This window comes from Phyllostomus discolor, chromosome 3, assembly GCF_004126475.2.
Source record: "Phyllostomus discolor isolate MPI-MPIP mPhyDis1 chromosome 3, mPhyDis1.pri.v3, whole genome shotgun sequence".
Classification (NCBI taxonomy): Eukaryota; Metazoa; Chordata; class Mammalia; order Chiroptera; family Phyllostomidae; genus Phyllostomus; species Phyllostomus discolor.
In genome coordinates this window covers 12430319-12458236 of record NC_040905.2, presented here as the reverse complement: position 1 = coordinate 12458236, position 27918 = coordinate 12430319, and the positions used below count along the sequence as shown (strand labels likewise).

At 48.2% G+C, this 27918-nt stretch overlaps 2 protein-coding genes and 1 long non-coding RNA gene across 5 annotated transcripts in view; 1 reads left to right on the top strand and 2 right to left on the bottom strand.

Moving 5' to 3' along the window:
- The window catches only part of SLC45A2 (solute carrier family 45 member 2), a 23511-nt gene extending 2486 nt beyond the window's left edge, over nt 1-21025 (bottom strand). Inside the window, exons 1-6 of one of the 3 annotated variants that reach the window (XM_036020225.1) lie at nt 20457-21025; nt 18319-18495; nt 9193-9518; nt 4775-4816; nt 3878-4001; nt 137-351 (exon numbers count right to left, since the gene is read on the bottom strand). In XM_036020225.1, the coding sequence (XP_035876118.1) occupies nt 137-351; nt 3878-4001; nt 4775-4816; nt 9193-9518; nt 18319-18495; nt 20457-20841 (1269 nt within the window). In that variant the 5' untranslated portion in view covers nt 20842-21025. Of the gene's footprint in view, nt 1-136; nt 352-3877; nt 4002-4672; nt 4817-9192; nt 9519-18318; nt 18496-20456 lie in introns of all 3 variants that reach the window. The other 2 variants (XM_028525192.2, XM_036020226.1) reach the window with 2 other exon arrangements.
- The window catches only part of LOC118499418, an 18917-nt gene continuing 2714 nt past the window's right edge, over nt 11716-27918 (top strand). The window contains exons 1-3 of the long non-coding RNA XR_004901897.1: nt 11716-11726; nt 17616-17618; nt 23066-23072. This is a non-coding gene — a long non-coding RNA (uncharacterized LOC118499418). The remainder of the gene's footprint in view (nt 11727-17615; nt 17619-23065; nt 23073-27918) is intronic.
- Nucleotides 24531-27918, bottom strand: part of AMACR (alpha-methylacyl-CoA racemase) — a 15530-nt gene continuing 12142 nt past the window's right edge. The window contains exon 5 of the mRNA XM_028526612.2: nt 24531-27363. Within this exon, the coding sequence (XP_028382413.1) occupies nt 26954-27363 (410 nt within the window). The 3' untranslated portion in view covers nt 24531-26953. The remainder of the gene's footprint in view (nt 27364-27918) is intronic.

Here is a 27918-nt window from a genome sequence, read left to right as displayed (position 1 = left end):
CCGTCCCATCAGCTGAGTACCTCAGTGCTGCTCTTTCAAGAACCCGTATTTCCCAGCTCTGACCTACACCTTCCTACCAAATCCCCCGGCCCTCCGGGGAGTCCAGAGTCACCCAGTGCAGGTGCCCATGGCGCACCTGCTCCTCCTGCTCCTCGAGGTGGTACTCGGCCATGAGGTTAAAGGGCACGGTGTACAGGGTGCTGGACATCACGCCGAACGAGGCGCACAGCACCAGGGTGGAGTGGACATTCGGGAAGAGCCCGATAAGTCCCGTCCCCAGGCCGAACAGCAAATACCCCGTGAAGTAAAGACCCTTCAGTCCGACGAAGGACACCAACGCTTTCTGAAAGTCTGTGGGAAGAAGAGAGGGAGACATTACAGCTGGCAGCACCTCACAACGCTGATAACGTCACACCGTCCCTCCTCTTGAAGGTTCACGTTTTTCCCCAGGGGAGTCTTCTTTTGATACTGAGAAAGGAACAAAAGACCTTCCTCATCAGTACGTGACCCAGGAGTGGTCACGCCCTCCCTGTGCCCCTAGTGAGGGCTGGAGGCGGAGGACAGCTTTACGCAGCAGCTATGAATACTAGTGTATGACATGACCTGCTGGTTACGTTTGGTACTTGGTGTTGGTGTTCTCATTGATCTAAGAGTGCTCGGTATGCAAAGGAGCTGGAAAACAAGCCCCCGTCCCCACCCCAGCAGCCAGATGGCCAACCTCCACCCCGATAGAAATTTTGGATTTGCATCTGATGTTATGGGATGAGCCGCCAACGGAGGGCTGTTCGTGTGCCCTGGAGCTGGAGGAAAGGTGGAGACTGCCTAGGATGGGGAGGGGTGCAGGGGAAAGACGTGAAACAGTCCAAGGAGGAGGTCATATTCGTGTTGGGTCTAAAGGCAGCGTTAGGAATGGTCTAGGTGGGGAGGTGGGAAGAGCCGTTTGGTTAGAAAAAGAAACCGAAGGGGCAGCAAACACACGGAGATGAGCGAGTCGTGGTGGTGAGTCGTGGGGGCGGCTTGCCTGGGTGGGAGTGGCAGAGGTGGAAGTGTGAGCTGGGCCCCTCCCGGACTGCCCGGTTCAGGGCTCAGACTTGATCCTGGGGGCACGAGGGGGCCCTAAGATCCTCACGCAGGGTTAGTTGGGATCGCAGAGACTCACACGTGCTGTTGAATATAACTTCGACAGACTATTCAAGGAGTAGTTTATGTTGTACACAGGGCTTTTACATAGAAAGGGCCTGAAAAAATAGGCTTATACATGTTCAAATGCCATGAAATTCATCCAGGAACTCAAACTAGACTTGTGCTAACTAGGAGGGATTCTTTGAGGCATTCTTTTAACTTTTAACAAAGTTAAAATTGACATAAAATTAAAATGGTAATTGCTTGGGGACGAATGTGTTCATTCCTCTTACAAGAGTGGGGGTCACCAGGAATAGGCCCCCCATCCACCTCTGGAAAGCACAGAGGGATCGAGAGGGATTACTAGACTCTGCAGTCGCTCGCTCCCTGATTCTATTTCAGGTACTTAAAATGTTCCTCCTGGAATTTTCTTGGTTCACATACTCTGAAGGGAAAAAAAGAGTGTGCTAAGGAAATGTAAGCTTTAAGCACCACTCCTTGGTTATAAAACATTTAAAAACAATGAACTCTGTGGTTTTATGATTACTGGGCTCAAGAATTCCTTATACACTCATGTCCGGTCCTCTTTCCCAGCTGTGCTACCTTTTGAAGAGAGGCTCTTGATCTCAAAGCAGGTTTCCTGCTGGGCCAAGGCTAGGTAAAGGGCTAAAGGCCAACTGGGGGTCACGGCATAAGTTCACCCTCACCCCCCTACAAGCACACTTCAATGACAACATGCCCTTGAGAAAGGTGACAGGGACTGCCCCTCACTGCCAGCCCTCCCCAGCCTGGGCCAGGCCCCTGCTGTCCCCAGGGCCTGCCCAGAGCCTAGAGCTCTCTGCACAGGTAGGGGACAAGCTATTCTCCCCACAATGCTAAAGAGGGATCCATTCCAAATGGGGGATCTGCATTTTTTAAAAATTTATTGATTTGAGAGAGAGATAGGAAAGGAGAGAGAGAAACATCGATTTGTTGTTCCACTTAGCTACACATTCTTTGGTTGACTCCTGTCCCCGTGCCCTGACTGGGGATCTAACCCACAACTTTGGCATTATGGAATGACACTCCAACCAACTGAGCTACCTGGCCAGGGCTGCATATGAGGTCTGTCTGGAAAAAGTGTAGCCACTGTTAATATAATGAAAACTGTTGGCACAACGATGATGTAACGTGGCAGCCAAGGAGAGTGGACTGGAATGCACATGTGTGAACAATGATGACATCATTGTACTGGTCAGTGGGGGCAGTAGACACCATTGAGTGAGCATGTGTACTGTGTGGCTGTTGCATTCAAAATGACTGAGCGAGTAGAGCAATGGATCTGCATCAAATTTTGCATTAAGCTTCAGCATTCCCCCATGGCAACTTTTCAGATGATTCAGAAGGCTTTCAAGGACAACGTAATAATGAGCGATTGGCAGCTTTGTCACAACAATGTGCCCGTTCATGTATCACATACTCTGCAGAGATTTTTGGCCAAATATCAAATCACCCAGGTGACTCAGCCCCCCACAGCCCAGATTTGATGTCCTGTGACTTCTGGGTTTTCCCAAAACTAAAATCGCCTTTGAAAGGGAAGAGATTTCAGATTGTTCTGAGATTGAGGAAGATACGATGGGGCTGCTGATGGCCATCCCAACAAAGGATTTTGCAGAGTGTTTTGAACAGTGACAGAGAGGCTGGGAGAACTGGGTGAGGTCCCAAGGTGCCTAATGTGAAGGGGACTGAGGTGTGTGTCATTGTCCTGTGTACAATGTTTCTTGTATCCTCTTCGATGTCTCTGTTTTTTTGTATTACATTGCTGGATACGCTCAGGACAGACCACATATATTTTTACAGACAAAGAGTTTTCACTTAATTCAAGGTAGACAGAGCTTGGAGATTTCTACCACATTAGCAAGCACACGATGAGCCCGTGTGATGCCCTAGAGTTGGGGTACATCTGTGGGTACTTATTTAACACTGGCCACAGAAATCCCTTTGTTCATAGTGCCCTCACAGCTGAAACTTCACTAAGTGGGGGGTTAACAGGCTCCAGACCCCATGGAAAGCTGGGGCATGAGAAGGTAAGCCTGCGACAGGGGTCCTATAAGACACCACCCTGCCCAAGCTAAGGTAATTTTACGTGTTAATTTTGTCACCTGGCATTGTGTCACCTACAAATCTGATAAGCGCATCTGTGAAATGCCCCCAGTGATATCCCCCAGGAGAACACAGGCCTGTTGTTAGTTAATACCCTGCCGGGACTCTATTCCTCATCCATCCAACACTTCACCCTCTTGTTTGCAAGATTTCCTGTTATTTTCCAGAGAACCTTGACTGGGAACGCACTGATTATAAGGACAAAGTAGTCACTGAGGAAAATGACACCTAGAATTCACTGAGGATATGCCCTGTGGTCCTTTCTGAAGGAATAGTTTTCCCCACCTCCATGTATTTATCAAGAATCTGGTATTTTAAAATGCAAAAAATAAGCCCTGGCTGACGTAGCTCAGTGGATTGAGTGCGGGCTGCGAACCAAAGTGTCGCAGGTTTGATTCCCAGTCAGGGTACATGCCTGGGTTGCAGGCCATGACCCCCAGCAACCGCACATTGATGTTTCTCTCTCTCTCTGTCTCCCTCCCTTCCCCCTCTAAAAAAAAATAAATAAATAAAATCTTTTTTAAAATGCAAAAAATATACATAGACATATGAAACCCAACATCCTGCCAGCCCAGAGCCCTTCCGAAGACGCCCTCAGGAGGAGGAGACTTACAGGAATAGAGCGAGGAGAACAGGGCGTTGACGCACAGGCCCCAGCACCCGACCTCCACGCCTCTCTCGTAGGTGAGGAACTCCGTGGAGTTGTGCGCGCTGTAGGGGTTCCCGTGGTACACGATCTGAGGGGGAGATGGGGCTGTGGCGCTACAGATGCGGGTGGTAGGGGCCCCTTCTCACGCACTGTTTCTCCACCCTGGGGAGCAGCGTGGCTCTGCCCGGGGGCCCCTCCTGAAACACGGAGCTCCTCCTCCCATGACCACGTGACCCGTCCAGCCTTTCACCCCGCTACCCAGGGCCCTTTAGGAAGTCCCAGCGCCGCTAGGTCAACTCTCAACTGACATCTCTCTGGATGGTCAGCACCCCTCCTTCTACCCAACAGCTGGCCCCACCCACCTAGGCTGCCCTTCCCCCCATTTCTGCTACAGCCAATAGGCTTCTGGCTCATCTCCCCAAGTGCCACCCCTATTCCTGCTTGGAGTATTTTTTTTTCCTCTCCTCCTACTCACCCTTCAAGGCCTAGATCAGGCCACACCTCCTTTATTAAGCCTGCCATGACTGCTGAAGCGCCCACTGATTTTTTCCTCTTTGTTGTATTTGATCAAGTACTGGTCCCATAGTGTCCTCTAGTTGTCTAGGGTGCCGTCACTTGCCTCTAGAACCTGTCTGTAAGCCAGCTCCTTAAGAGGATTCTCTCCCACACTCTAGAGGTTAGCCCAGGAGCAGCTCCACAGGCACTGCCTGCAAGCTGGATGCGCGAGTCACCCAGTGTGAGTGCAGACGTGCTCATTACCTGGCCCATGAAATCTGTGAAGAACAGCATGTTGGAAAGGAAGGCGGTCCACCCAATGAGGTGGCTGATGCAAAGGCAGCGGTAGTGGGGAGGCATACGCACCAGTGCCCTCAGCAGCGACTTCATGGTCATTCTCCTCTGAGTCTGGAACAAACATGAAGCAGGTGAGACCTTCAGTGCAAACACACAGCTGGCTGTGGGAGCCCGAGCACACGGCCATGTGACATATCTGTCACTCAGCCATCACACAGAGTTGCTCTTTCTGTGCATGGCACTGAGGTTTCCACAGTGCGGTCTCTAGGAGCTGTTAAGCACTGTAAATACTTAATGGGGCTCTGGGGAGCGGAGGAGAAAGGGACTGGAAACTGAGCTTGCTTTGGGCGAAGATACAAGAGACAGCTAGCATTCTATCTTTGATGACAGAACCACTGCATGAGGACAAAGCTTACAGATCACTTTAATTCTTAGATTTCTGGACTCTGAAAATGTGATAGACCAAATTATAAGAAGCCCATGATTTCCATCTCTTGGCGTTGCCTAATTATTATGTATTGTTACCCACCAGAGGGATCTGGCAGATATAATTGAGGTTACTAATCAGTGGACTTTGAGTTCATCAAAATGGAGATTATCTGGGTGACCCTAACCAAATCACGTGAGGCCTTTAAAGACCAGAGAGGTTTTTCCAGCCGGGAGCAGAAGGGGAAGTCAGAGCATCCCAAAGCATGAAAATTGCTAGTTTTGAAGGTAAACGGAGCCACATGGGAAGAATCCGAGAGTAACCTTTAGGGAACAAGTATGATTGCTAGCAATAGTCAGCACGAAAACAGGGACCTCAGTCCTACAACCCCGAGGAACTGGATTCTATCTACATGAGCTCAGAAGCCTCTTCTCCCTCGCTGAGCCTCTAGAATGAGGATACAGCTCCCTGGACACCTGGATCTCAGCCCTGCGAGGCCCTGAGCAGAGAACGCAGGGGAGCCCCCCACGCTTCTAATCTGCAGGACGGTGAGATAATCGATTGGCGTGGTTTTAAGCAGCCAAATTTGTGGAAATTTGTTATGTAGACTTAGAAAACCAATACGGAGAGCCAACTGACTCCCTGCTCTTGGCCAGGTACCTCCTCCCAGTGTCTTTCCATGGATCCCGCCATCAGCCAACACGTGGAAATACACCCTATGTGGAGCCAGAAGTGAGAAGACTGTAAAACACACACACACACACACACACACACACACACACAATGAATACATATGATGAAAGTTCTTTAATTTAGACTAAAATGATGTAAAATTAGAAGCACAGCAAAATATGGTGTGCTTCTCCCTTATACATAATTTTCAGCCTGGTTTCATTGTTAACCTAATTTCTCCTTTCTTTCAAAAACAGATGAGTTTTCAAAAACTGTGCCTAGAATTTCTGCAACGATGGGAATGTAAATATCAAAGCTCCTTTAGGTATTTTAGCTCAGGATGAAAATTCAGCGGGCATCCCACTGTCCGACTCGCTGGCTCCCTCGGTAACACCCCTTCACTGGTTCTGCGCCCTGGGGGCGGAGGGACTGCACCCACTGCCACTGCGCACCTCTGTCCACTGGCGACGGGGCGGTGGACTTACCAGGGGAAAGGCACAGAGCAGTCAGTGGGGGAGACAGCTGCACAGGGGCCCACTCCAAAGGAGGCTACTGAGACATGAAAGGGAGTAATGATGGCATGGGGGAATTTTATGGTTGGAATTTTAAGGCTTGAACTCTGAAATAATTCAGGCCCTTCACCATTAAAAAAAGCCCTCACCTTTAAAACTGCAAAGCCACTGGGGAGGCTTCAGGGAGGCAATGGCTTTGACAGACAATGCTGGTGAGGCCCCTGGCCCTGACACGGCTCAGTTAGAGGCGCCCAAGGTGCACAGTCAAAACAGAAGAGTCAGCTGTTTGGCTTTGGGCTTAAGATATGTTACTCTGGTTTTTTTCTTTAAAGCAAATAACGAAACCAATCAGAGCCTACCATGTTGTGTACGAAGCCTGTGCTAGAAAGTTAACTGCATTTGCTGCGCGTATTGTCTTTCTACGGTGGAGAACTGTATATGCCTTTCAGAAGGCTCCCACGTGCTGGTTTTATTCGATCCTCACCACAGCCTCTGCTGGGTCACAGCCAGCCAATGGGGCGAGGCGCCGTGATAACACACCGGGGTAATGTCTACTTGTCATTCAGAAAACCTGGCTGTGTCTGTTCCTTAAGCTGTGACATCATTGTTTCTTTACTTTCAAAGGGATACTTGTCCATTAGAGAAATGCTGAGTCTACTGAAGGGTGTAGAAAAGAAAATTAAAACCACCTGTGAGCCCATCACCCAGAGACAGTAATTTCAATGAACATTTTGGGTGCAAATCCTACTTTTTTCTCTGTATGTGCATAGCTTTTCTCAAAATGGAGATCACTGTGTCTGTGTGTGTAACCTGACACATTATGTTTTAAATTAATGTTCAAAAACACACACCTTTGGATGATCGCACGGGTCCCATCACACGGACATCCCAGGATTCATTCCCACGCTGCCTTATGGAAGTACCCAGCGAGGGGGCTCTGGTCCAGCTAGTGATCTCAGAGCCCTGATCTGCTGGCCAAGAACGGGCGGTGAGTGGGCGGGGAGTGGGGCTGCCCCTCGAGGCAGCCTGGGGGAGGAAGGGTGGTCTAGCCAAGGCTCTAGAGCCCCGGACTCTCATACTTCCCCTATTTGCTGTGTGATCAAGACAAAATGAAGGCTTCTTCCTCAAACCCTTCTATTTCCTCCACATACTCTTCCTATTATGGAAAACTCCTGCAAAAACAGGAGCTCTTGATGGAATGGGGTGAACAGATTATCCCCTTCCTCTGCATCTCCTCATCGGGGTGGCGTGGCAGAAGGCAGGTGGGTACACTGCAGAAACCACACCTCAACTCAGTCACGGAAGGTCCTTTCGAAAGACCTCGCATAAGTCAGAAGTTGGCCAGTTCAACCCCAAGCAATATTGAGGGTTACTTTTGTATTAATTTTTGGAAAATTCTAAGCCAACTAATAGAACAAAGCACTTAACCTTGAGAAAACTATTTACATACTTTTATAATTAGCGGCTAAGACTTACAGCCTTTATTCATCTACACAGTTGAATAATGGAAATGAGGTTTTCTACTGACTAAGTAGCAAGTATATCTCCTTGAAATGCCACCGAAAGAAAACACAGTTTTCAAACATTATAAATCACTTAGCTAAATGCAATGTGGTATCCTAGACCAGACCCTGGAACAGAAAAAGGATGTTAATGGAGAAACCGATGAAATAGAAATATCTGCTGTTTATTTTATAGCTGTACCAGTTGTTAACTTCCTAGTTTTTGACAAGTGTACCATGGTTGTGTAAAGTTAGGAGAAGCTGGTGAAGACAGGAACTCTCTCTACTCTCTTAGCAACTGTTTTTTTGAATTTAAAATGATTCAAAATGGAAGTCCTGGCTGGTGTGGCTCAGTGGATTAAGTGCTGGCCTGTGAATCAAAGGGTTGCCGGTTTGATCCCCCATCAGGGCACACGCCTGGGTTGTGGGCCAGGTCCCCAGTAGCGATGCGCTAGAGGCAACCGCACATTGATATTTCTCTCCCTCTCTTTCTCCCTCCCTTCCTCTCTCTCTCCAAAGAATAAAATCTGTAAAATGATTCAAAATCATCCATTTGTTAAGAAAGTAAGACAACATGGAAATAGTTGTCCTTTGCTCGATGACAACGCTGAGGCAGGGACAGGCCCTGTCCCGAGGCCCAGCCGCGGCAGACTTTTTGTTAACAGTTGTTGAAGGAATGAATGTGCATGCAATCTGAGCAATTCTGATCATTCTCACGATTCACCCAAACACATTCCAGCAAGATCCATGTTTCAGATGACTGTTTCTGCTACACTCACTCAACAAACAACTGACAGAACACCTGATGCCAGTTTCCTACGGATGCCAGCGTCCTGCTGCCAGGCACCGAGGTGAATGTCAAGAATGAGAAAGTGACTATATCCTCCGTGCTGTACTAGACTGTGATCACGGTGATCACCTTCTAAGGCTTATAATGTCTGATCGCTATGTCGTACACCTGAAACTAATATTATAATGCTGTCTATCAACTGCGATGGAAAAATACATTTAAAAGAAGAAGAAGAAAAAAGAATGGGAAAATGGACTGAGGCCACCCCTGCCCTCAGGGAGTTCCCTCGCAGTCCGGTGGGAAGGACACAGACAAGTGAACAAACGAGACAGAATGTTAACGAACTCCAACCGATGTTGACTGGCTAACTCAATGTTAACTCATTGTTAACTAACTCAACCAAAGGCTCCACATCATAGCACATGGGACCAATATAGCTATTGGGGATCTGAAGGTTCAGTTACACTTCGCAAAACTCTTCACATCAAATATACAACCAAAACAAAGAAAGAATGATAAAAAATAAGAAGGACAAGAACAAGAATATTTTTCCCAAGTAAAGAGAAAAGAATTTGCGCCTTTACCTGTTCGGCAGGATTTTTGTTTTTTCCTCCCTGCGTCGCCAGCTCTGGCTTTACGTGACCATTTTTAACCTTCTCGATAGACCCATACTCGTACATCCTGCCTGATGACAGCGGAGGGTCCTGGGGGGCTTGTGGTGGGAGACTGTCCTTCGCAGCATCTCTGAGTGGGGCTTCAGGGATGCTGCACAGGTGAATAATGAAACACAGAATGAGGACCAAGGCGGAGAAGAAGAACATGACCTGGAATTCTGTGCCCAGCACTCGTCCCAGTTTCAGATGGGCCCAGTCGATGGCACCCAAAAGGTAACCGAGGGCGCCTCCAAAACCTGGAAGGCAAGGAAGAGCTATGTTAGCATAGTGAGCAAACCACTTTCCCTTTCTATTGTGCCCGGGCCCTTCCCCTCAGTGGGAAAGCTACCTCAGGACAGCAGAGGCAGCCGGGTGGGAGGCTGAGACACAGTCAGGAAGGGTGGGTTCAAGGCTCAGATCTAGCATGCACTTGCTATGGCCTTGGACTTCTCCATTCACAGTATGGGGACCATAATAAAGAGGAACCTACTAGTAGAATCATAATTGGAACGTGGTGTGAGACATAACAAGTGCTTAATACATATTGCCACTATCAGAACTCTTCTGGCCTTTCCAAACGATACTCTCTACACTGCTTAGAAACTAAAACACCTGACCTTCAGGAGCCCCAAAGAAAACCAATCTCTCACAGCAATAAAAATAATTATTTGTATTATTACTTGTCTATGAACAAGTTTCCTAAGGGAATGCACATTTGTAAAGGTCAAACAGCCTTGGAATCTGTCTTCTTCCCTCTGTCACAAGCAGTTGCTAGCAACAGAACCAGTAAGAACCAACATTTAAACACGAGGGCTTAAAAACCCTGTTATCATCTCACAGGACCCTGATCCACAGCTTTCCTGGTGCTTGTCTTCTCTGCCCATGATGGAAGACGGTCTGACTTGAAAGACCCTGAGGAAGGGCTACTCAAAACCGACCCTGCCCTAGTGGTCTAGTAACATTTGAAGTTCTGTCATTAGTGATTCATTCTCTTAGGTTCCTGTTTTACAGTGCAAGTGTCCTGGTGAGGATGAGGCTTTGTACGACTCAGCTCCAAAGCAGGAAGTGCTCCCCAGATGTTCCTCCGGGTAGCAAACATCAGTGGCTTCTGAGAATGCTGGAGTGAAGGAGGAACACACCATGGGGGGGAAGGAGGTGAGGGAAGGTAAGGAGATGGATGCAAAACCCTCCCCTTACATCAGACACCTTGAAATGTCAACCTCCCATCATGCCTCACCGAGCACAGATATCCACCTGGACACATCACCTTATTTTTGTTTTTGTGTTTCTTGTGTGGATGAAGCCTTCATTCTATTTCCCAAATAAAGACACATTCTCACAAACCAGACAATCAGGGAAGAAAAGAGAACTCAAGGTAGTCTCTACCTCCAATCCTAAATACCTAAGTCTACATAAACCCTGGTCCCAGGAACACAAATCTAAGTGACAAGTACCATGAGTCCTAATTTATCCAGAACGGTGGGAGAACGAATGAGTCTGGTCACCTCACACCCTGGATAGTTGTAATTTACCATAGAGGATATTTATAGATGACCAACTGTTTAGCCATGGAATCAGAAAAATAAGTATCATGACCATGCCCTGAGTGCCAAAGTGTATATTAAGGTAGAATTATGTGAAACTGTGGCCCCCGGTGTGCAATGAGTTAAACATACGTTCTCTTGCCAACAGAGATAAATGGTGTGGTTATGGCTGATGGGCATATACATAAACAAGTAAATGGCATGTATGGTGACCTGCCACGGACGTTATGTGCCCGGGATCAGGGACGAAGGCGAGGCCCTCGAGGCAGCCACAATGTGTTGCTGATGCAGAGGGTGGCTCTGGGGCCTGTGGCACCTCGGGATCACCACTGGACAGTGACTCTCCTTGCGCGACCCTGGGGATGCCCAGGGTGTCCGGAGTCAGGTGACGGTGGGCCAAGCAGTCACCCTAGAATGCACTGAGTGCAAAGCACCATCCAAGGGTCTAAGTCAGGGCATCTTAGTCTCGGCGCTACTGGCATTTCGTTTAGACTGCAAAATTCTGCCGTGCGTGTGGGGCTATTCTGTGCGGTGCAGGGTCCTTAGCAGCATCTCTGGCCTCTCCCCACTAGTTGCCAGTAACAACCTCTCTCCAACTGCTCCCCACCGGTTCTGACAAATGACAACGTCTCCAGACACTGCCTGACGTCCTCTAGGAGGCACAATAACCCCCGGCTGAGAACCCCCGACCTTAATTAACCCTACGAAAAATGTACACATTCCTGTTTTGAAACTATTTCTCATTTACAACCAGACCAATGGTTATCATATTGTCACTTAATTCTCCTATCATTTATGCCTCTTGCCTTGAAATTTACTGTTCCACTGAGTGGAGGAAGGACAGAGCAGAACACACTTGCCCATTTGAAAGAACCGATGTATAAAATAAATCACCCCCTGTTCAATGGATTGGTGATTTTAGTTTATGAATATAAGTGTGCAGATATAAACATAATGATGGATTTACGTTACATCAACTGAGTTCTATAATTGGAGGATTCCCTAATCTGGTTAGAAGTCCACTGGTTGAGTATACTTCCATACATTTTTACTGAGCACTAAGTATTTGTGAAGGACCCTCCTAGTTTTGGGGGATATAAAGGTAAACAAGACACAGCTCCCCATCCCCTCCTCCCCAGAAGGCAATTCCAAGTGGGAGAAGCAGGTAAGTAAACAACTGCTTTCAAGAAAACTGGATCAAACCGTAACTTAGAACTGTGAGCAGGGTACTTACAGAGTATAGAGGGGTTCTGATGGGCTTATTTTGATGCTTAGTTAATGGTAGCAAGATGATGTTGATTATTCATAACTATCATTGGACTCCTCTTAATTCGTAATGGAGTTCATAAGAATTCAATACAGCAATGAGCCGAAAGGTTTTCGAGGCAGAGGGACGCCTGGAGCCCAGAAAGGAGCTCAGGAAGTGGAATGAGATCAGAAGTCCACAGGCCACAGTGCTGAGTGATGGGAGACAGCGTGAGAAGAAGGCGTTTGGAATTGTGCTTGATTTCCATTCCCACCTGCGTGCTTTCTGATCCTGTGATGATGGGCACTCGTGCTCTGGGTGGGGGTGGTGATGCGTGCTCGTATGACTTTTGTGAAGGTTAACATGATAACACGTGTATAACACTAGCACATACGGGCGCAGAAGCGGGACCAAACCCCAGTGATCGGCTGACTTCCTGCAGAAATCCTCACTCCAGAGCCTCACCCAGGAGCAAAAGAGAATGACTAAAGATGCTCCTTGACTTCCAGTGGGGTTATGTCTCCATACACCGTCCTAACTTGGAAATATAGTAAGTCGATAGGAGACTGATCACTGCTTAGCCTAGCCTACCTCCGTAAGTGCTCAGAACACTTACACCGGCCGACAGCTGGGCACAGCCCCCTGACACAGTGAACACTGTAGAGAAGTATCAGCCATGGACCCTGGTGGTCGTGGGGCTGACTGGGAGCCGCAGCTGCCCAGGGCCACAGCAGAGTGGCTACTGCACGTCGCCGACCTGGGAAAAGATCAAAACCAAAATCCGAAGTACAGTTTCTGCTGAATGGTATGGTTTTCACACCATCGTAAAGTCAAAAACTCGTGAGTCGGGCCATTAAAAAGGCGGGGGGCTGTCCGTACTCCACTGAGGGTGACATTTGCCGGGCGATGGATGGAAGGACTCAGTCATTCTAGACCCAGCGGCTAGAGTCCGGGGATCGCTCTGAGGGCTGAGACCGGGGCTTACCACTGACCTAGTGTGGCGTGCAGCAAGTGTTGTGGAAGAAATATGTGTCTTAAACCTGGAAAGAGTAAAAATAGTTAAGTGCCTGATTTTTAAAATAGCATTCCACATGGACAATAATGGAGGAGGGGGTTGGAAACAAGGGAAGGAGGTAGGGAGGGCTGGGGTGGTGGGGAGGAGTGGGGGGAGAAAGGCAGAAAACTGTACTTGAACAACAATAAAAAATGTTTTAAAAAGTAAAATAAAATATCATTCCAGGGCAGTGCTTCTTAAACTCTAATGTGCCCATGAAATCACACATATGGATGTCTTGTTAGCATGTAGGTCATCTCAGTCCATTCTGGCTGCTATAACAAAAATACCACGGATTGGGTAGCTTATGAACAACAAACATGTATTTCCCACAGTCCCGGAGGCTGGCAAGTCCAAGATCATGACACTGGCAGGTCCGGTGTCTGTGGAGAGTCCTCTTCCCTCAAAGACAGCTGCCTTTTCACCGGAACCTCCCCTGGGGGAAGCGGCAAGGATCTTCCTCTCGTAGGGCCTCATTTATAAGGGCGCTGGTGCCATTCCCGAGTCCTCCCTGCCGAATCACCTTCTGTAAGTCTCACCTCCTAACACTGGCACCTTGGGTATTAGTTTTCAGCACGTGAATTTGGGGGACAGGGACACAAACATTCAACCTACAGCACAGGCTCTGATTCTGAGGACCTAGGGTGGGGCATGAGCATCTTCATTCCTTTCAAGCTCCCCAGGACATCAGTGTCGCTAGTTCCTGTACCACTCCGGGTAGCCAGGTGCCAGAGCAGTTTCCAGTCAGCCTGCTCTACCCTCCTCTGACTTTCTTGGGGGGCGGGGCTTCATTGTCATAGGAGAGTCGACCAACAATCCACAGATGACAAAGCACAATGATGTGCAGCCCTGTGAAATTGAGGCTAATTAATTTGGGTGATTTGTGCTCTCTTTCTGTAGCCTGGTAGAAAAACACCCCTGAAGCGATTGTAGAGGAGTTACTGCTTTCTTGCCCTGTAGGAGGTTAATCAGATCTCATCTAACTCAGCACTTTTTTCTTTTGCTCATCACACACCCACACACACACATACACACACACACGCTGTGCAAGAACTCAGGGAAACTGTTCTTTTTATGTCTTCTCTGTTGGTTCACTCACTAGTCAGTTAAGTACAACCTTGACACATGCTACAAATAACTTAGAATTTCCAATGCCCTGTTCTCTTAGGAGTGGGAGTGAGTAGGTGGGGAAGGGGTGGGAAGACAAAGGAGGCAAACTGTTCTGTTTGTCCCCGAACTACTGTGGGATGTAGTTACGAGTTGCAACAACACATACCCTGAAGGAACAGCAGGTCTTGGGGGAAACTATCCAAATAGTTCAGCTGTGTCCGCCCCCGCCTCCCACCCCAGATATGATCAAAGCCAGCAGGGGCCTGGAGGGGTTACATTGCATAAGCTAAGGATTTCATCATCAAAGATAGTCTTCTGAATTAAGCCCAGTCATTTTAGCTGCAACAAAGGCTAACACTGACTCCCACATCCACATCCAGACTGTGTTTCTCTCCTGCCAACAGCAGCCTCCTTGGGGCTCCTGGAATCAATCAGTGGGCCACTGGCCAAACTGTCAGCCATAAGCCAGGGCAACCGAAGGACACTGGCTGTCACATGAGATAATGGCCTCTACAAAGGAGGGCCCACAAATGGGCAAGCTGGCAGGCTGTGTTGTCAAACTCGGACCGGGGCCGAGCTCACGCATGCCCTAAAGTACTAAAGCAGAGAAAAGCTCAGAGAGGCTGAGCCTCACAAATGACCCATTCTTCTTCCAAAGATGTTTATGGGGCCAGTTCCTCACTGTGTCACCACAAATAAAACTTGTGCAAGCCTGGTGGGCCTGGAGGAGGTGAAATCTATAGTAACATTTGGCATGGACTCCTTTGAAATAGTTCCTTGCTCCAGGCCTGAGGTCATTTGCCAGAATATTAATAACTAATGTTGTGTAACGATTCACAACCCTTGGCAGTGAAGAGGAGGACCCTGAACTTGAAGCCGGACAGTCTTTGCCATCATGCTTCATCCCAGCCTCCCACTCCCAGGTGGAGCCCGCTGCCAAGGATGGCAACGCCTTGGGCTCCGTTCAGCAGAAATATCCGTGATGAGAAGCATGTTGACCAAAGGAGGGAGGGTTTTCCATCCTCAGATGCACACAGGGGTGAAGGCCCGGGGTGAGAGGACAAGGGTGGGACCCCCAAACCCACCATGGCTACTACATATGCCAGGATTGGGAAGCAGGTCAAGTGGCCTGTAAGTATAAGAGACAGAAGAAGCTGGAGGATGAACAGGTCCTCCTAGGAGCCAGAATCTTTTCTTAAAAATAAAAGTGTCAGAAGCGTGCTAGGACATATTTTGGCAACGAACCCTTTGACCCTTGTTGCAAAGCATTTGAAATTGTCGGGCCTGGACTACAGCTCTGAAATGAATGAAAAGAATTTCAGTTTACTCCGATGACTGGGTTCCTTGGGTGAATGATATCTTAGTGTTGGTGACAATCAGATGGGCCCTGACACTGGACTTGACTTTATTATAAAATGCTCGTTTCAAGCAGAATGCTGCAGCCATGTCTTCGAGTTCATGCAAATTTAGGCGGTCTGGTACGCACGCAAAGACGGGCACACTGACAGCACATGCCCGTTCCCTTTCACACCATCTTTTCACGTGGCCTGACATTCAGAGCGAGGCGATGACGGTGAAGTCACACCGCCACGCTTCACCCAACAGAATTTACTGATTCACCCTTTGAAAAGAGGGAGAGAGGGGAAAGTACCCAAGAAAGACAAAGGAATATTTTATTCTATTTTATTTATTTAATCCTCATCTGAGGATATGCTTATTGATTTTTTCTTGAGCGAGAGGGGAAGGGAGAGAGAGAGAGAGAAACACTGAAGTTAGAATCAGTCGGTTGCCTCCTGTATGCCAGTATGCACCCCAGCTGGGGATCGAAGCCACAACCTGGGTTTGTGCCCTGCCTGAGAATCAAACCCCCAACCTTTTAGCATACGAGACAAGGCTCCAACCAGCTGAACCACCAGGTCAGGGCCACAATAACTGTTTTAATAACATGGGTGATCCTATCCGCTATCCCTTTCATTGAGCCCATGTCCAGGAGTAAACACTAACAGATCTATTTATATGAATCCATCACTATGCAGCTCTGTATACACAAAACAAAGCATACCGAGCATTTCATGGGTGATATGAGAGAAGTTTACCAATAATGTAGCCCATCTGTGATTATCACCTAGCAGGGACATTTGAATCTAAGCCTTAAACAAGGTGAGACTTCACTGTACTGTTTTATAAGAGGAAAATGTTTAAGCTTTCTTTATCTAGTAGGGAAAAAACTAGCTTTGAGCCATCCACACACCCTCAGGGCCCTCCTATAACCAGACAGTTGGCTGCGGCTCAGAGTTCAGTGTTCGTCATGAGGCAATGCCAGGTAACTCAACGCGCACATTCATCTGGCTGATGCAATTTGCCATGAGGTTTAACTTGACATAAAACTGCAGAAAATACAAGCAGGATGTTGAAACCAGGATATACTTTTACACAGCTAACATTTCTAAGTGCCAGCCAGCAGCAAAGCAATGAGTTAGAAGCCGTGGGGGAATTTGCAGCGACCTCCCATGAGGGAGTTGACAAATCTTGTGGAGGAGTTAGATCAACACAGAGTGAATGACAATACCGGAGAGTGGGCACAGCACTATAGTAAGTGTGCAGGTCAGGTAAAACTGAACAGGAGTGTAACTTTCAAATATAATTACGATCTAACTATTCACGAATAAACAGATGGGGCTTTGGGAGCTCTGGCTGTCCCCTTCTCACACCCATTCTCATAGGGTTCACACTCAGTCGTGTTTGTGTTCTGTGTGACAATTATGACTTTGGCCTCTTCAGGGACAGTTATCCATTCCTCCTGGCTAACAAAGCCCCAATTTGATTTAAGGACAAAAAAAAAAAACCTACCCGCTCCAAAAAAAACCCCCTCACTCTCCAAACCTCCCAGGCCTCTGGGTGCGCATGTAACCTAATTCTAACCAGCGAGGAGCAAGCAGAAGTCTGTGGGACACTAGGGAAGCTTTTGCCATCTTCACTGAGAGAGACTATGTTGAGGACCTAACCCACAGGCGACTACACTTGGAGGTGGGCCCTTTAAGGCGGTAATTAAGGTTCGGTAAGGTCCGTAGGGCCAGAGGGGAGAGCTCTCTGTCCTCCGGTGCTCACCTTCCAAACATTTACCCAAACAAATATTAACCCACTGGCTGCCAAGTGCAGGAACCACTCTTGGCCGTGGGGACCCTAAACCACAAAACGCACAAGATCCTGCTTCTCAGGGGACACACCGGCCACAAGAGGAGGCTGAATGTGTCAAAACAGAAATACACAGAGTGACTGGGCTATGAATGCAGTCAGTAAGGAAGACTGGTGGAATCTGCCCTGCCTGCTCGCCACGGAATACAAAAACCCTCCGGGGCCAGGACAGTGCCGTTGCCTTGTGCAGGACCTGCAGCCCTAGAAAGTCCTCCCTGGTGCTCTGCACATGAATGTTGAACTTCAGTAGTGGAACTCTGGATGGACGACACAGCGGCAGCCCCAGGAAGCCCCAGAAGGGGCCCCATTGTCCTCCTGGGTAGCCTCTCAAACCAGGAGGTTGAGGAAATGCCAGCTCTTTACATAACTAAGAAATCTCCAAGGGGGGCGGATTTATTTGCTTAGTTTGTTTCTATTTTTGTTTTTAAATGTGGTTCTTGGGCTACTTGCCACAGAATCACCTGGGGTATTTGGTAAAGATGCAAACGTCCGGGCCCTCACCCTAAACACACTGCATCAAAATACCTGGCGGAGAGGAAACGGCCAGGAAACGGCATTTTTACAAGGCTCCAAAGTAATGCTGATGCTACACTGCTGATTAAAAAAGGAGAGCGAAGGAAACCAAAAAGTAAAGCGCACAATGCCTCTTTTCATTTCGGTTGTAAATGTCTCCACACATGGCTCTTCAGAAAGCTTTTATGTAAACTTCCTTTGCAAAGCTCCGCAGCCCGGTCACAAGCTGACTTTGTTTAGAGAAGTACAGTGGGAGACGGCCGCGTGACGGGGCAGCCCGTCAACTGACCCATTCGCTCCGAACAACGCGACCGACCGTGCAGAGACCCTGGACGGCCTGAGCGGAAGTGGCCCGTCTGGGAGCTGGAGGGCAGACTGCCTGGAATATTCCCTACCTGTGAAGAGGGCATGGTAGTGCAGGCCCCTCTCCTTGTCCTGGTGAGAGCAGACGTCAAACAAGTAGGCTTTAATGGGCCCATCGATGAAGTCGGCAGCAAAATCAAAGAGAACCACGCCGATCATGGTGATGGTTATGGCCCAGACCAGCTTCCTCCTGGGGTCAGCAGTCAAGGCTAAATGAGAAACGGACATCGGTTACCCATTCGCCTTTTCCTTCCCACCAAAACTTCCTGTCATCAAATGATCTCCCATTGCTTTCGTTTTGTCTTGTTTTTCCAAATAAAAACTTCAGCCCCGGCTGGTGTAGCTCAGTGCATTGAGCGTGGGCCTGTGAACCAAAGAGTCGCCAGCTCGATTCCCAGTCAGGGCACACGCCTGGGTTGCGGGCCAGGTTCCCATATGGGGTGCACAAGCGGCAACCACATATTGACATTTCTCTCCCTCTCTTTCTCCTTCCCTTGCCCTTTGTCTAAAAATAAATAAATAAAATCTCTTTTAAAAAGTTCATTATTTTTTAGGTTTTAAAAATTATGCAAATAGAAGTCCAGGAAAGACACCCCTATAGAAACAGAAAGCTGACGGAGTGGTTGCCTGTGCTAGTGGGGAAGAGAGGATGGTCAGTGACTGCTACGGGGTTTCCTTTGGGGACGATGGAAGTGCTGTGGCACTAGACAGTGGTGATGGTGGCAGACGCTTGCAAATGCACTAGAAAGCACTGCACTGTACACTTTCAAATGGTGACTTTTATGGTAGGTGAATCATATCTCTTTAAAGCGGTTTTAGACGTTATGCATGCTTACTGAAAACCGTCCCAACAACACGGAAAAGCAGGGCACTGCCTCGGAGCCCAGCCCCCAGGGATGGCCGTCCTTCACACTCCCCTGCAGGCTCTGCCACGCGCCAGAGAGAGGTGTGCGTCTGAGCCTCAGCGCAGTGCCTCTCAGACTTCAGCCTGCTTGGCCAACCCTCGGGGGACTTGTTGAAATGGACTATTGGGCCCCGTCTCCCCTGATTCTCCTGTGATTCTTCAGGAGACTTGGGGTGGGGCCTGGAAACCTGCATCTCATGGGCCCCAGGGATGCGCCAGGTCGGAGGATCACACCTCTGAGCTGGAACGGGATCCTGTGCGCGTGCTCATTCAGAGCCACCTCCCTTCCCACCTGCACCCCAGCTGATGAAGAACAGTTTCACCGTTGTTAACGGCTGACTGACATTCGTTCTATGACCATGCCACAATTCATTCATCCAGTCTTAACCCATTTCCTTGCTCTCAGTTAATATTTTTAAAAAACAATACACAATATATGCACGTTTTAAAAAATTATAATATGAAAATAAGTAAAAATAAGCCGATCCTCCCTTTCTCACCTCCAGTCCTTTAGTACTAGAGCAACATTCTGATCAGTTTTTCTGTGATTCTTCCAGAGATATCCTACACCAATGTCTTTGTGTGCTCTTTTAAATATATGTCAATGATAACTAATTATCCTGCCTCATACATCCGTACATTCTGCTGGCCTGAAATTTGAAGGTCTAAAAAAAAATGCGTGCTATTTCCACCTTTAAGGTTCTCTTTTCAGGGCAACTTTATATCCACTACCACCCACTACTAAGGTTGATTAGTGGTTAGGAAAAGTGCTCGCCACCAGGTTTGTTCTTGTCCAGAATGTGCACACCTGAACGGCCCCTGAGCCCATAGGCGGATGCCCTGCACCCACAGAAAGGCTCTATGTAACGTTCTGAGCAGAATTAACCCTTATTTGGGCACACAAGTAACTTATTATAAATAGTGTACAGCTGGTGAATTTGACAAAGTGCTAAATAAGGTACAATGGGCTCAAAAATACTGCAATTAATAAATATCTGAAAATGTTTAATTTGATAAAACAGATAAAAATTGAATCCTATTTTAAGAGCCTCACAATAAAAAAAAATGCATCCTGATGTTCCTAAAAGTAAAGGCTCCCCAGCCACAGACCTTGGGTCATTCAAAGTCGGAAATTCATTGTAACCTAGGAGAGAGAAATGGTTCCAACCAATTTTTTAAGTGTCACAAAAAGAAATGCGAAGACTTCTATAGAGTTGCACAGTAGGACCCTTCCCCCTGCCCGCCCACCTTGCGCGGTGCACCGACCTGATACAATAGCGTCCCCGTTGAGGTATAGAGCCATGCCCAAGAGCATCATGACGCCCAGGGTGAGGATGTAGGGTCTGCGCCGGCCCCACCCAGCCCGGCAGTAGTCACTGGCCGACCCCACCACGGGCTGCAGCAGGAATCCCAGGACGGGGCTGAGGAGCCACACCATGCTGTACAGGCTCCTGGGCAGGCCCACGCTGAGCAGCACCGGGGTCACGTAGGCGGCCTCCACCGCATAGCAGAACTCCCGGCCGAACATGGCCATGCTGTGCATGATGAGCCGGCCCGTGGATCTTCTGGGCAGCTCCACACAGCCAAAGGGGCACTCCTCAGCCAGGGAGGCGGCAGTGTCGGCGTCGGGCTGGCCACTGTTGCCACCCATAGCCACTGGGTGAGGAACCCGCCTGCAAGCCCACCACCTCCTGCGTGGCCCCTCCGGTTTGTGCACTGGATCTGACTTGGAGCCTGGCGGAGCGGCCAAGAGAGATGGTGAGGCTGGGGGAAGGGCTCAAATTCTTTCATGCCTCCAAGATCACAAGTTATGATGAGGGAGAGGGGGTGGGGCCTAGACAGCCTGCTGGAGATTAGCTGCTGTGAGCCCTCTGGCTCCTTACAACGCTTTTCTGAAGGAACCTTCCTTTGCCCTGCTCCCTCCCCCCTCTGTCTCTGTCTCGGACTCTCTCTCTCTCTCTCCAGCACACAAACACGCACACACTCTACTGCCTACAATCTCACACACACAGCTTTGAGGCAATAAAGCCCTATACACAGGCGTTAAGTCAAAATATTAGGTTGAAATCTTTTAAAAACTTTATCTGGATGTAAATACTCTGTTCTTTCCTGAATACAAGTTTTCTACACACATGCACACCTGAAGACTCAATTAACTAGACTTGAAATGGTAGCAGGTTGTACCTTTCCTCTAAATCACTAGCTATCTCGACACCGTGATGTTTTCCTGCATTGCACTGAGCATGCTCTACAGTTAGATGGTCTGTGTTCATTCTAACTTCCCCTGGGTTAATCAGTCTCTGGTCCCCTTGAGTAGAGATCAGGGGCTTTTTGTCCGTAATGGCATCCCCGGCAGCTAGCATGGTGCCTGGCCCCTATGGCAGGCCCTCAGATATCTGCGAAAGGAATTACTGAATGAAGCAGATGCTCTGTGTTTGGTAGTGCCAGTCCACTGCCATTCGCTCAGACCCGTTTCCTGCCCCGCCCCCCTGCCCCTGCCCCTTCTGCTCTGGATTGTAAGAAACCGCATTTCCCGAGTTCTGCTGCTCTCTGGCTATTAGGCAGATGTGGTCAGTGGGGGCTTCGGCGGGATACCAGGGCAGGAGAAGGGGAGAAATCCCACCCCGTCCCCCCTTTCTCTTTCTGGAGAGGTCTCTGAAAGTGGCTCGTGTCTCCACTTGGGTCATTTCTTCCAGGGAACCTCGTCTCCTGGGCCCTGGTGACACCAGCTCTCCACTCAGCCCCGCAGACATTCAGAGAGGTCCTGGCTTCCCAGCTGCTCCTCTCTGGGCCGCCTCACTGTCCCCTCGGGCCCTCGGCTCTTTCTCGGCCGGCCGTGTAGTTCTCACTATCAAATTTCCCCTATTTTAAAGGCTTGGGGTGGGTCTTATTTTCCTTGCTGGAGCCTGAGTTCCAACGATAACTCTTGAGTGGCAGGGGAAACAGGATCCTATAGGGAGGGCCCTAAAAATAGTTTAAGAGCAAGGGCTGGAGTCAGGAGTCAGAATACCCAAGTTTCAGTTCTGGTTCCGCCTCTTCCTCGCTGTCTTGCCCTGAGGAAGCACTTAAAATGCCATTTCCCAAACTGTGTGCCAAGGCACCCCAGGGTACGACAATGAATTCGCAAGGACACCACACGAACTGCTTGTGAGGTGGCTCACACTGGCGACACAGGATCACACTACAGAAGGCGAGAGGAGCCTAAATCTGATTCCCAGACACGTGAAGCTGTGTAGTGTTGGACAGGTGCACACGACCCGTTAGTAATTGCGATTAAGAACAAGATAAAAATGAAAATATGGCTTCTATTCATGTGTACTGTATTTCTCAAACAGCTAATTACTTGTTAGGACATAAATACTTGAGTTGTTGGGACATAATCATAAATGGAATGGTTCGGTATCTCCTTTGGCCTGGGGGCGCCATGACGAAATGACTCGGCCCCTAAGGGAGACCTGACCTGAGAAGGTTAGGGCCACTTGAGTCTCACGTTCTCATCTGCAAAAGGGAGAAACCTGCCTGACTTTCCCTGCAATTGTGGAAATGCAACTGAAATATGGCACATAATGGATATTGGTGTTGCTGGCTGCCCACCCAACAGTCCTCCACCCCCCCCCCCGCCTCCCCAGTTCCAAGGGAACCTAGAGTAGACTCCAGAATCCACCCATCCCTCATGCACCCACGTGCTTCCCGGAAGCAGAGCCCAGGGGTGCTCCAGGAGCTGGCTGGCTTTATCTAAGGATGCTCTGACCTTCTCTGCCAAAGACTGGTGTAGGGCTCGCTTGTGACTTAGCTCCCTCTAAGGACACAAGACATAGGATTTGCAAGGACTCCCTCTCCTCTTCTGGATGTGGCTGTGTGGCTCTGGGATCCAGAGCTTGCGTCCCAGGCTGAGGACAAAGCAAACCCGTGGAGGGTGCTGCGGGTAAAGCACAGCCAGGACAGCGCAAACAGGGCCCAAGTGACTGGATCCACAGAGCCCGGAAACTCACTTCTGGGTTCCAGGTATGTGGCTCAGAACATTTCTTTCTTGTTATGGATTTAGTTACTTGCAGTCCGAGGCATCCTTATTTGGTGTAAGTAAAAGTATGTTGCAAATGATAAACTACTCCAGTGCGACTGAAGCCTGGAACACGCTTAGACACAAGATAGAAACTCAGAGACAAGCGAGCGGCCTTGATGCAACCAGTCACCTTGCTCCGCACCGTGTTTTACTCATTACCGTACAGTTCGTAGCACCTCCTCACTTCAGACACTGCAGGATCAAAAGAGAGTAGAAGTAAATGTGTCCTGAATTATATGTTCAAGGACAGAATCCCTATGTATTCAAGTGTATATTTCTTGTTAGGCGAATGTAACTTGGTGCAGCCACTATGAAAACCAGTATGAAGTCTTCTCAAAAATTAGTATCATGGATTGAGTGTAGGCTGTGAACCAAAGTGTTGCAGGTTCGATTCCCAGACAGGGTACATGCTTGGGTTGCAGGCCATAACCCCAAGCAACCACACATTGATGTTTCTCTCTCTCTCTCTGTCTGTCTGTCTCCCTCCCTTCCCTCTCTAAAAGTGAATAAATAAAAACTATTTTAAAAAAAAGAATTACTTAAAAAAATTAGTATCATATGGCCTAGTAATTCCTCTTCCAGTATTTACCCCCAAAATATGAAAACACTTGTTTGTAAAGCTATCTGGGACCCTGTGTTCACGGCAGCATTATTTACAACAGCCAACACAGGGAAACAACCGACGTGTCGCTGATGGACGGTTAGAGAAAGAAGAGGCAGTGTGTACAGGGAGTGGGATATTGGCATTTGCAACAACAAGGATGGCTCTTGAGAGTATTATGCTGAGTTTTTAAAACAACTCCGACGGAAAAGGACAAAAACCATGTGATTTCACTGGCATGTGGTATATGAAACAAAGAGAAATAAAACAAACAAAAACCAACTCAGAGTCAGACGACACAATGGTAGTTACTGGAGGGGAAAAGGTGAGGGAAGAGGGTGTCGTGCGTCAAGGTCAAATACATGGTAACGGAAGGAAACTGGACTTTGGGAGGGGAGCGTGCTACAGGGTACACAGGTGCCCAATTAGGAATACACCGGAATGTAAATAATATTATTAACCAATGTTACCCAATAAACCTAATTTTTAAAAATTAAGTGAAAACAAAAACAATGTAATTCTTCTTTCACTAGAATTTCCATCTCCTTACCTGCACCCTTGCCTATTTCTAAATCTACAGTGTGCCAAAAGAGAACTAAAAAGAGAGAAAGTACAGCATTTTCTGCACACGGTCTTACACTCCAGGAAAAAAGTGTGGGTGACTAACAAAAGCCAGTGACCTTATTTATATGCTTTTATTCATTAAGAGTTCACACCCTACAAAAACCAATTTTTCATGTAAATAAAGTGATGTAAACACTTTATTTACATCAAGTTAATTAATCACAGAAAGTAATACTCTAAGCTAGCCCGTCTATTTACAGATTTTTGCCAACTGGTTTTTATCCTTTTCATCACCAGTCTATTCAACAGATTATTAGGACCTCTTATGACATTAAAAGAAGGATTTGGTTCATATCCATTAGGACAGTGCTACTCGAAGTGTGACTTTGGAATTGGAAGTATTACAATCAAGCTAGTAAAAGTGCAAATTATGGGCTGCCACCCTAGACCCACTACCTCAGAACCTCTATGGATGGGGTCTCGGAATCTGTGTTTTAACAGTATCTCCAGATGATTCCTCTGTGTGCTAGGTAGGAGTCTCTGGTCTAGTGAAGAGTTGTGTAAACTCCACTAAAAACAACTGCTATCCTTGGAGATACGTGCAAGGTGCACTGGAAACATAGCGAGAGTGCCTAACACTAGGAGCCAGCACCTAGCACCCAGGACGTCCCGGGGACATCACGGCATTGCCTTGGACATCACAATGACAGAGCGAGATGTGAACCCAAGGCCTTTCTGCTCCAAGTTCATCGTCACTGTACAAAACCACCCTAGGGCTGGGAAAGGAAGTTTCACAAAGAAGACTCTGTTTGAGCCAAGTCTGGGTTTGCTGGATCAATCTGCTAGAGCAAAATGGGTCAGGAGTATTGTGAGTCCTGGACAATGTTGCAGCATATGGGGAGGGATGGAAGCAAGAAAGAGCCCAGCATATTTAGAAACTTTAGGCAGTCCAATACAAAGTGCTGGGGAGCCCGGGGTGGGGGGGATGGGCCTGAGCAGCTGGGTGGAAGGCTTATTATGAATAAAGGGTTGATATGCTATACAAATGAGTTAAAATTTTATTCCATAGGGGAAAAAAGCACTAAAGAATTTTACAGGACTGAAAAAGACCAGCATGGTGTCAAAAACACAAGGAAAAAAATGAAGGGGATGACGCTGGAGGTCAAAGTCAAGGACAAGCTGAGCAGCAGGCCAGGGGACAGCCAGAGGGGCCCGAATGGATGAGATGGGAGGAAGGACCAAGGGCAGGGACAAAGCACAGTGGAGTTTGCACCTTGTTCATTTAATGCATCATCTACAGAGAAATTAAACGTACTACAAATTGACCAAACTTCAGCCAGCTTTTTAACATCACCACGCACAGACACTTCTCAGTGACAGTGATAAAACATACTCACTGGGAAAGAAAAAAACTCAGCTAGGAAGGTGGAAGTGAGAAAGCATCACCGCGGAGCTTCATTCCTTCCATCGACATTCACACAGTGTTCACTGTGGGCTTGGCACAGCTCTAGGGGCTGGGGGCTGAGCGGCGAGCCCGGCCCACAACGTCCGCTCTACAGCTCCCACACTCCAGCACGCACCGGCTAGGAGGGGGCGAGGGCTGCGGTCAGTGTGTCAGCAGCGGTGCGCGGCGTGAAGAGAAATAAAACTGGTGAGGGGACAGCGAGTGCTAAGGTGGCTGCTATTTCAGACGGGGCGTCAGGAAAGGCCTCCCCATACGGTGACACTGGGGCAGTGGCCTAAGTGGAGTGAGGCATGAGCCAAGGGCCTGCTGGGGGCGGAGGGAGACAGGAGGGGAATGGAAACTGGAAACTGGAAACTGGAAACTGGAGGAGTCGTCTACGAGGCCCTTGGCCTGGATGACAGTGCAGCTCACGGGACACCAGACGCGTCTGGGTGGCGCTAACCAACAGCTGCACAGAGGAATCGGGCTCCCCACAGAGGGGTCTGCGAGGAGGGGTACGGGTTATCTGAAGGAAGTTTCAGGGACACTTTCTAAACGTCTAACTCAGAGACACTGGCTGAATAATTCCCTTAATCAAAAGGATCAGACTTTTCTATCTACGGATGCCCATTTTGGTAAACAGGAGAGCCAAAAACACTTCAACAAGTCCCAAAATACTATCGAACTGCTACTTTTGGGGCTTTCTTGGAAGCTTTCGGACTTAAAAGCTCACAAGTAAACTTTAGTGGGGGGAAGCTTCATTTCATAAATAGCATTCTATTAATTCATCTAAACTATATTATAAGTATCTGAGTGTTTTAATACCAACAAATATAATCTCTCAAGTACATGGACAGCAGAAAAATTGCCACAATTTAGTACAGGTAAACCAGAAACATTCCTAAACCAAAAGCCCTAAAGTGAGACATTTCCGGAAGGTGACCATTACTGGTTGCTTATTGCTCGTGTCTGGATTAGAAGAGTCGGAATGCTGGGATTCTGCTCTTTCTTGTTTCCATGTGTACGTCTGTATGAATCCTTCCACACTATAGACGCAACATCCAAATTCACCGAGCGGAGGGGCCTGGGCTTTAGAGGTTAGCCCTCGGCTTCCTACTTCCAACAACTTTATCTGCGAACAGCTGATCAATCTCTCCCTGGCTGAACCCAAACTCCTTGAGTATCTCTTCAGTATGTTCTCCCAAAAACGGGTCCCTTCCGAGAGAAGGGACGGCCGGGGTGCGTGACAGCAGCGGTGCGGGGCGGGGGCTCACGCCCTGCCTCACGTCGGTGACGAAGGAGCCCCGGGCCTTGCCGTGGTCGTGACGGGAAGCCTCCTCCAACGTCAGCACGGGCGTCACGCACGCGTCTGTGCCCTCGAAGATCTGACACCACTCCGCCCTGGTCTTCTTCGCAAATACGTCTGCAAATTTCTTCTTCATTTCCGGCCAATCGGTCACGCTCATCTGGTCGGGAAGTTCATCGGACTTGAGCCCAAGTCCTGAGAGGAAAAACACAATTTCTGAAATTAGTATGCTTTGGATGGAAGGATGATAGCCAATGACAATGAGGTTTAAGCTTGCTGTCCTGAGTGGGATGTTCCCTAAGGGCTTCTCAAGGGGGTAAAAAGGAGAAATTCAAACTCAGCTTATAGCGGGAGCCAGAGGCTGCAGAGGGCAGAGGGAGTGGGGGTAGCAAAAACCCAGACAGGCTCTCCATGCCAAGATTTTACTCCTTACATGTCATCAAAAGTAGTCTACTTTTAATGGTCTAGTCTCCAGAAATCTATTTCTTTGCTCTGAATAGGTTTTCAGACAGAAATTTCCTTGTGATGCTATTATCTGTCATGTTGACTTAAAATAACCTCACACCGCATATAATGCTCCCAAACCCCACAAACGATAAAATTTACACAATTTACATCTGTCTCCTTCAGTTTATGCACAATTAATGTTTTCCCATCACATTTGGGAGACTTTAGACATTATTTCTTCAAGGAATTTTTTGCCCTTTCTCTCTCTTCTGCTCTGAGATTCCTTAATGCCTTTGTTGATAA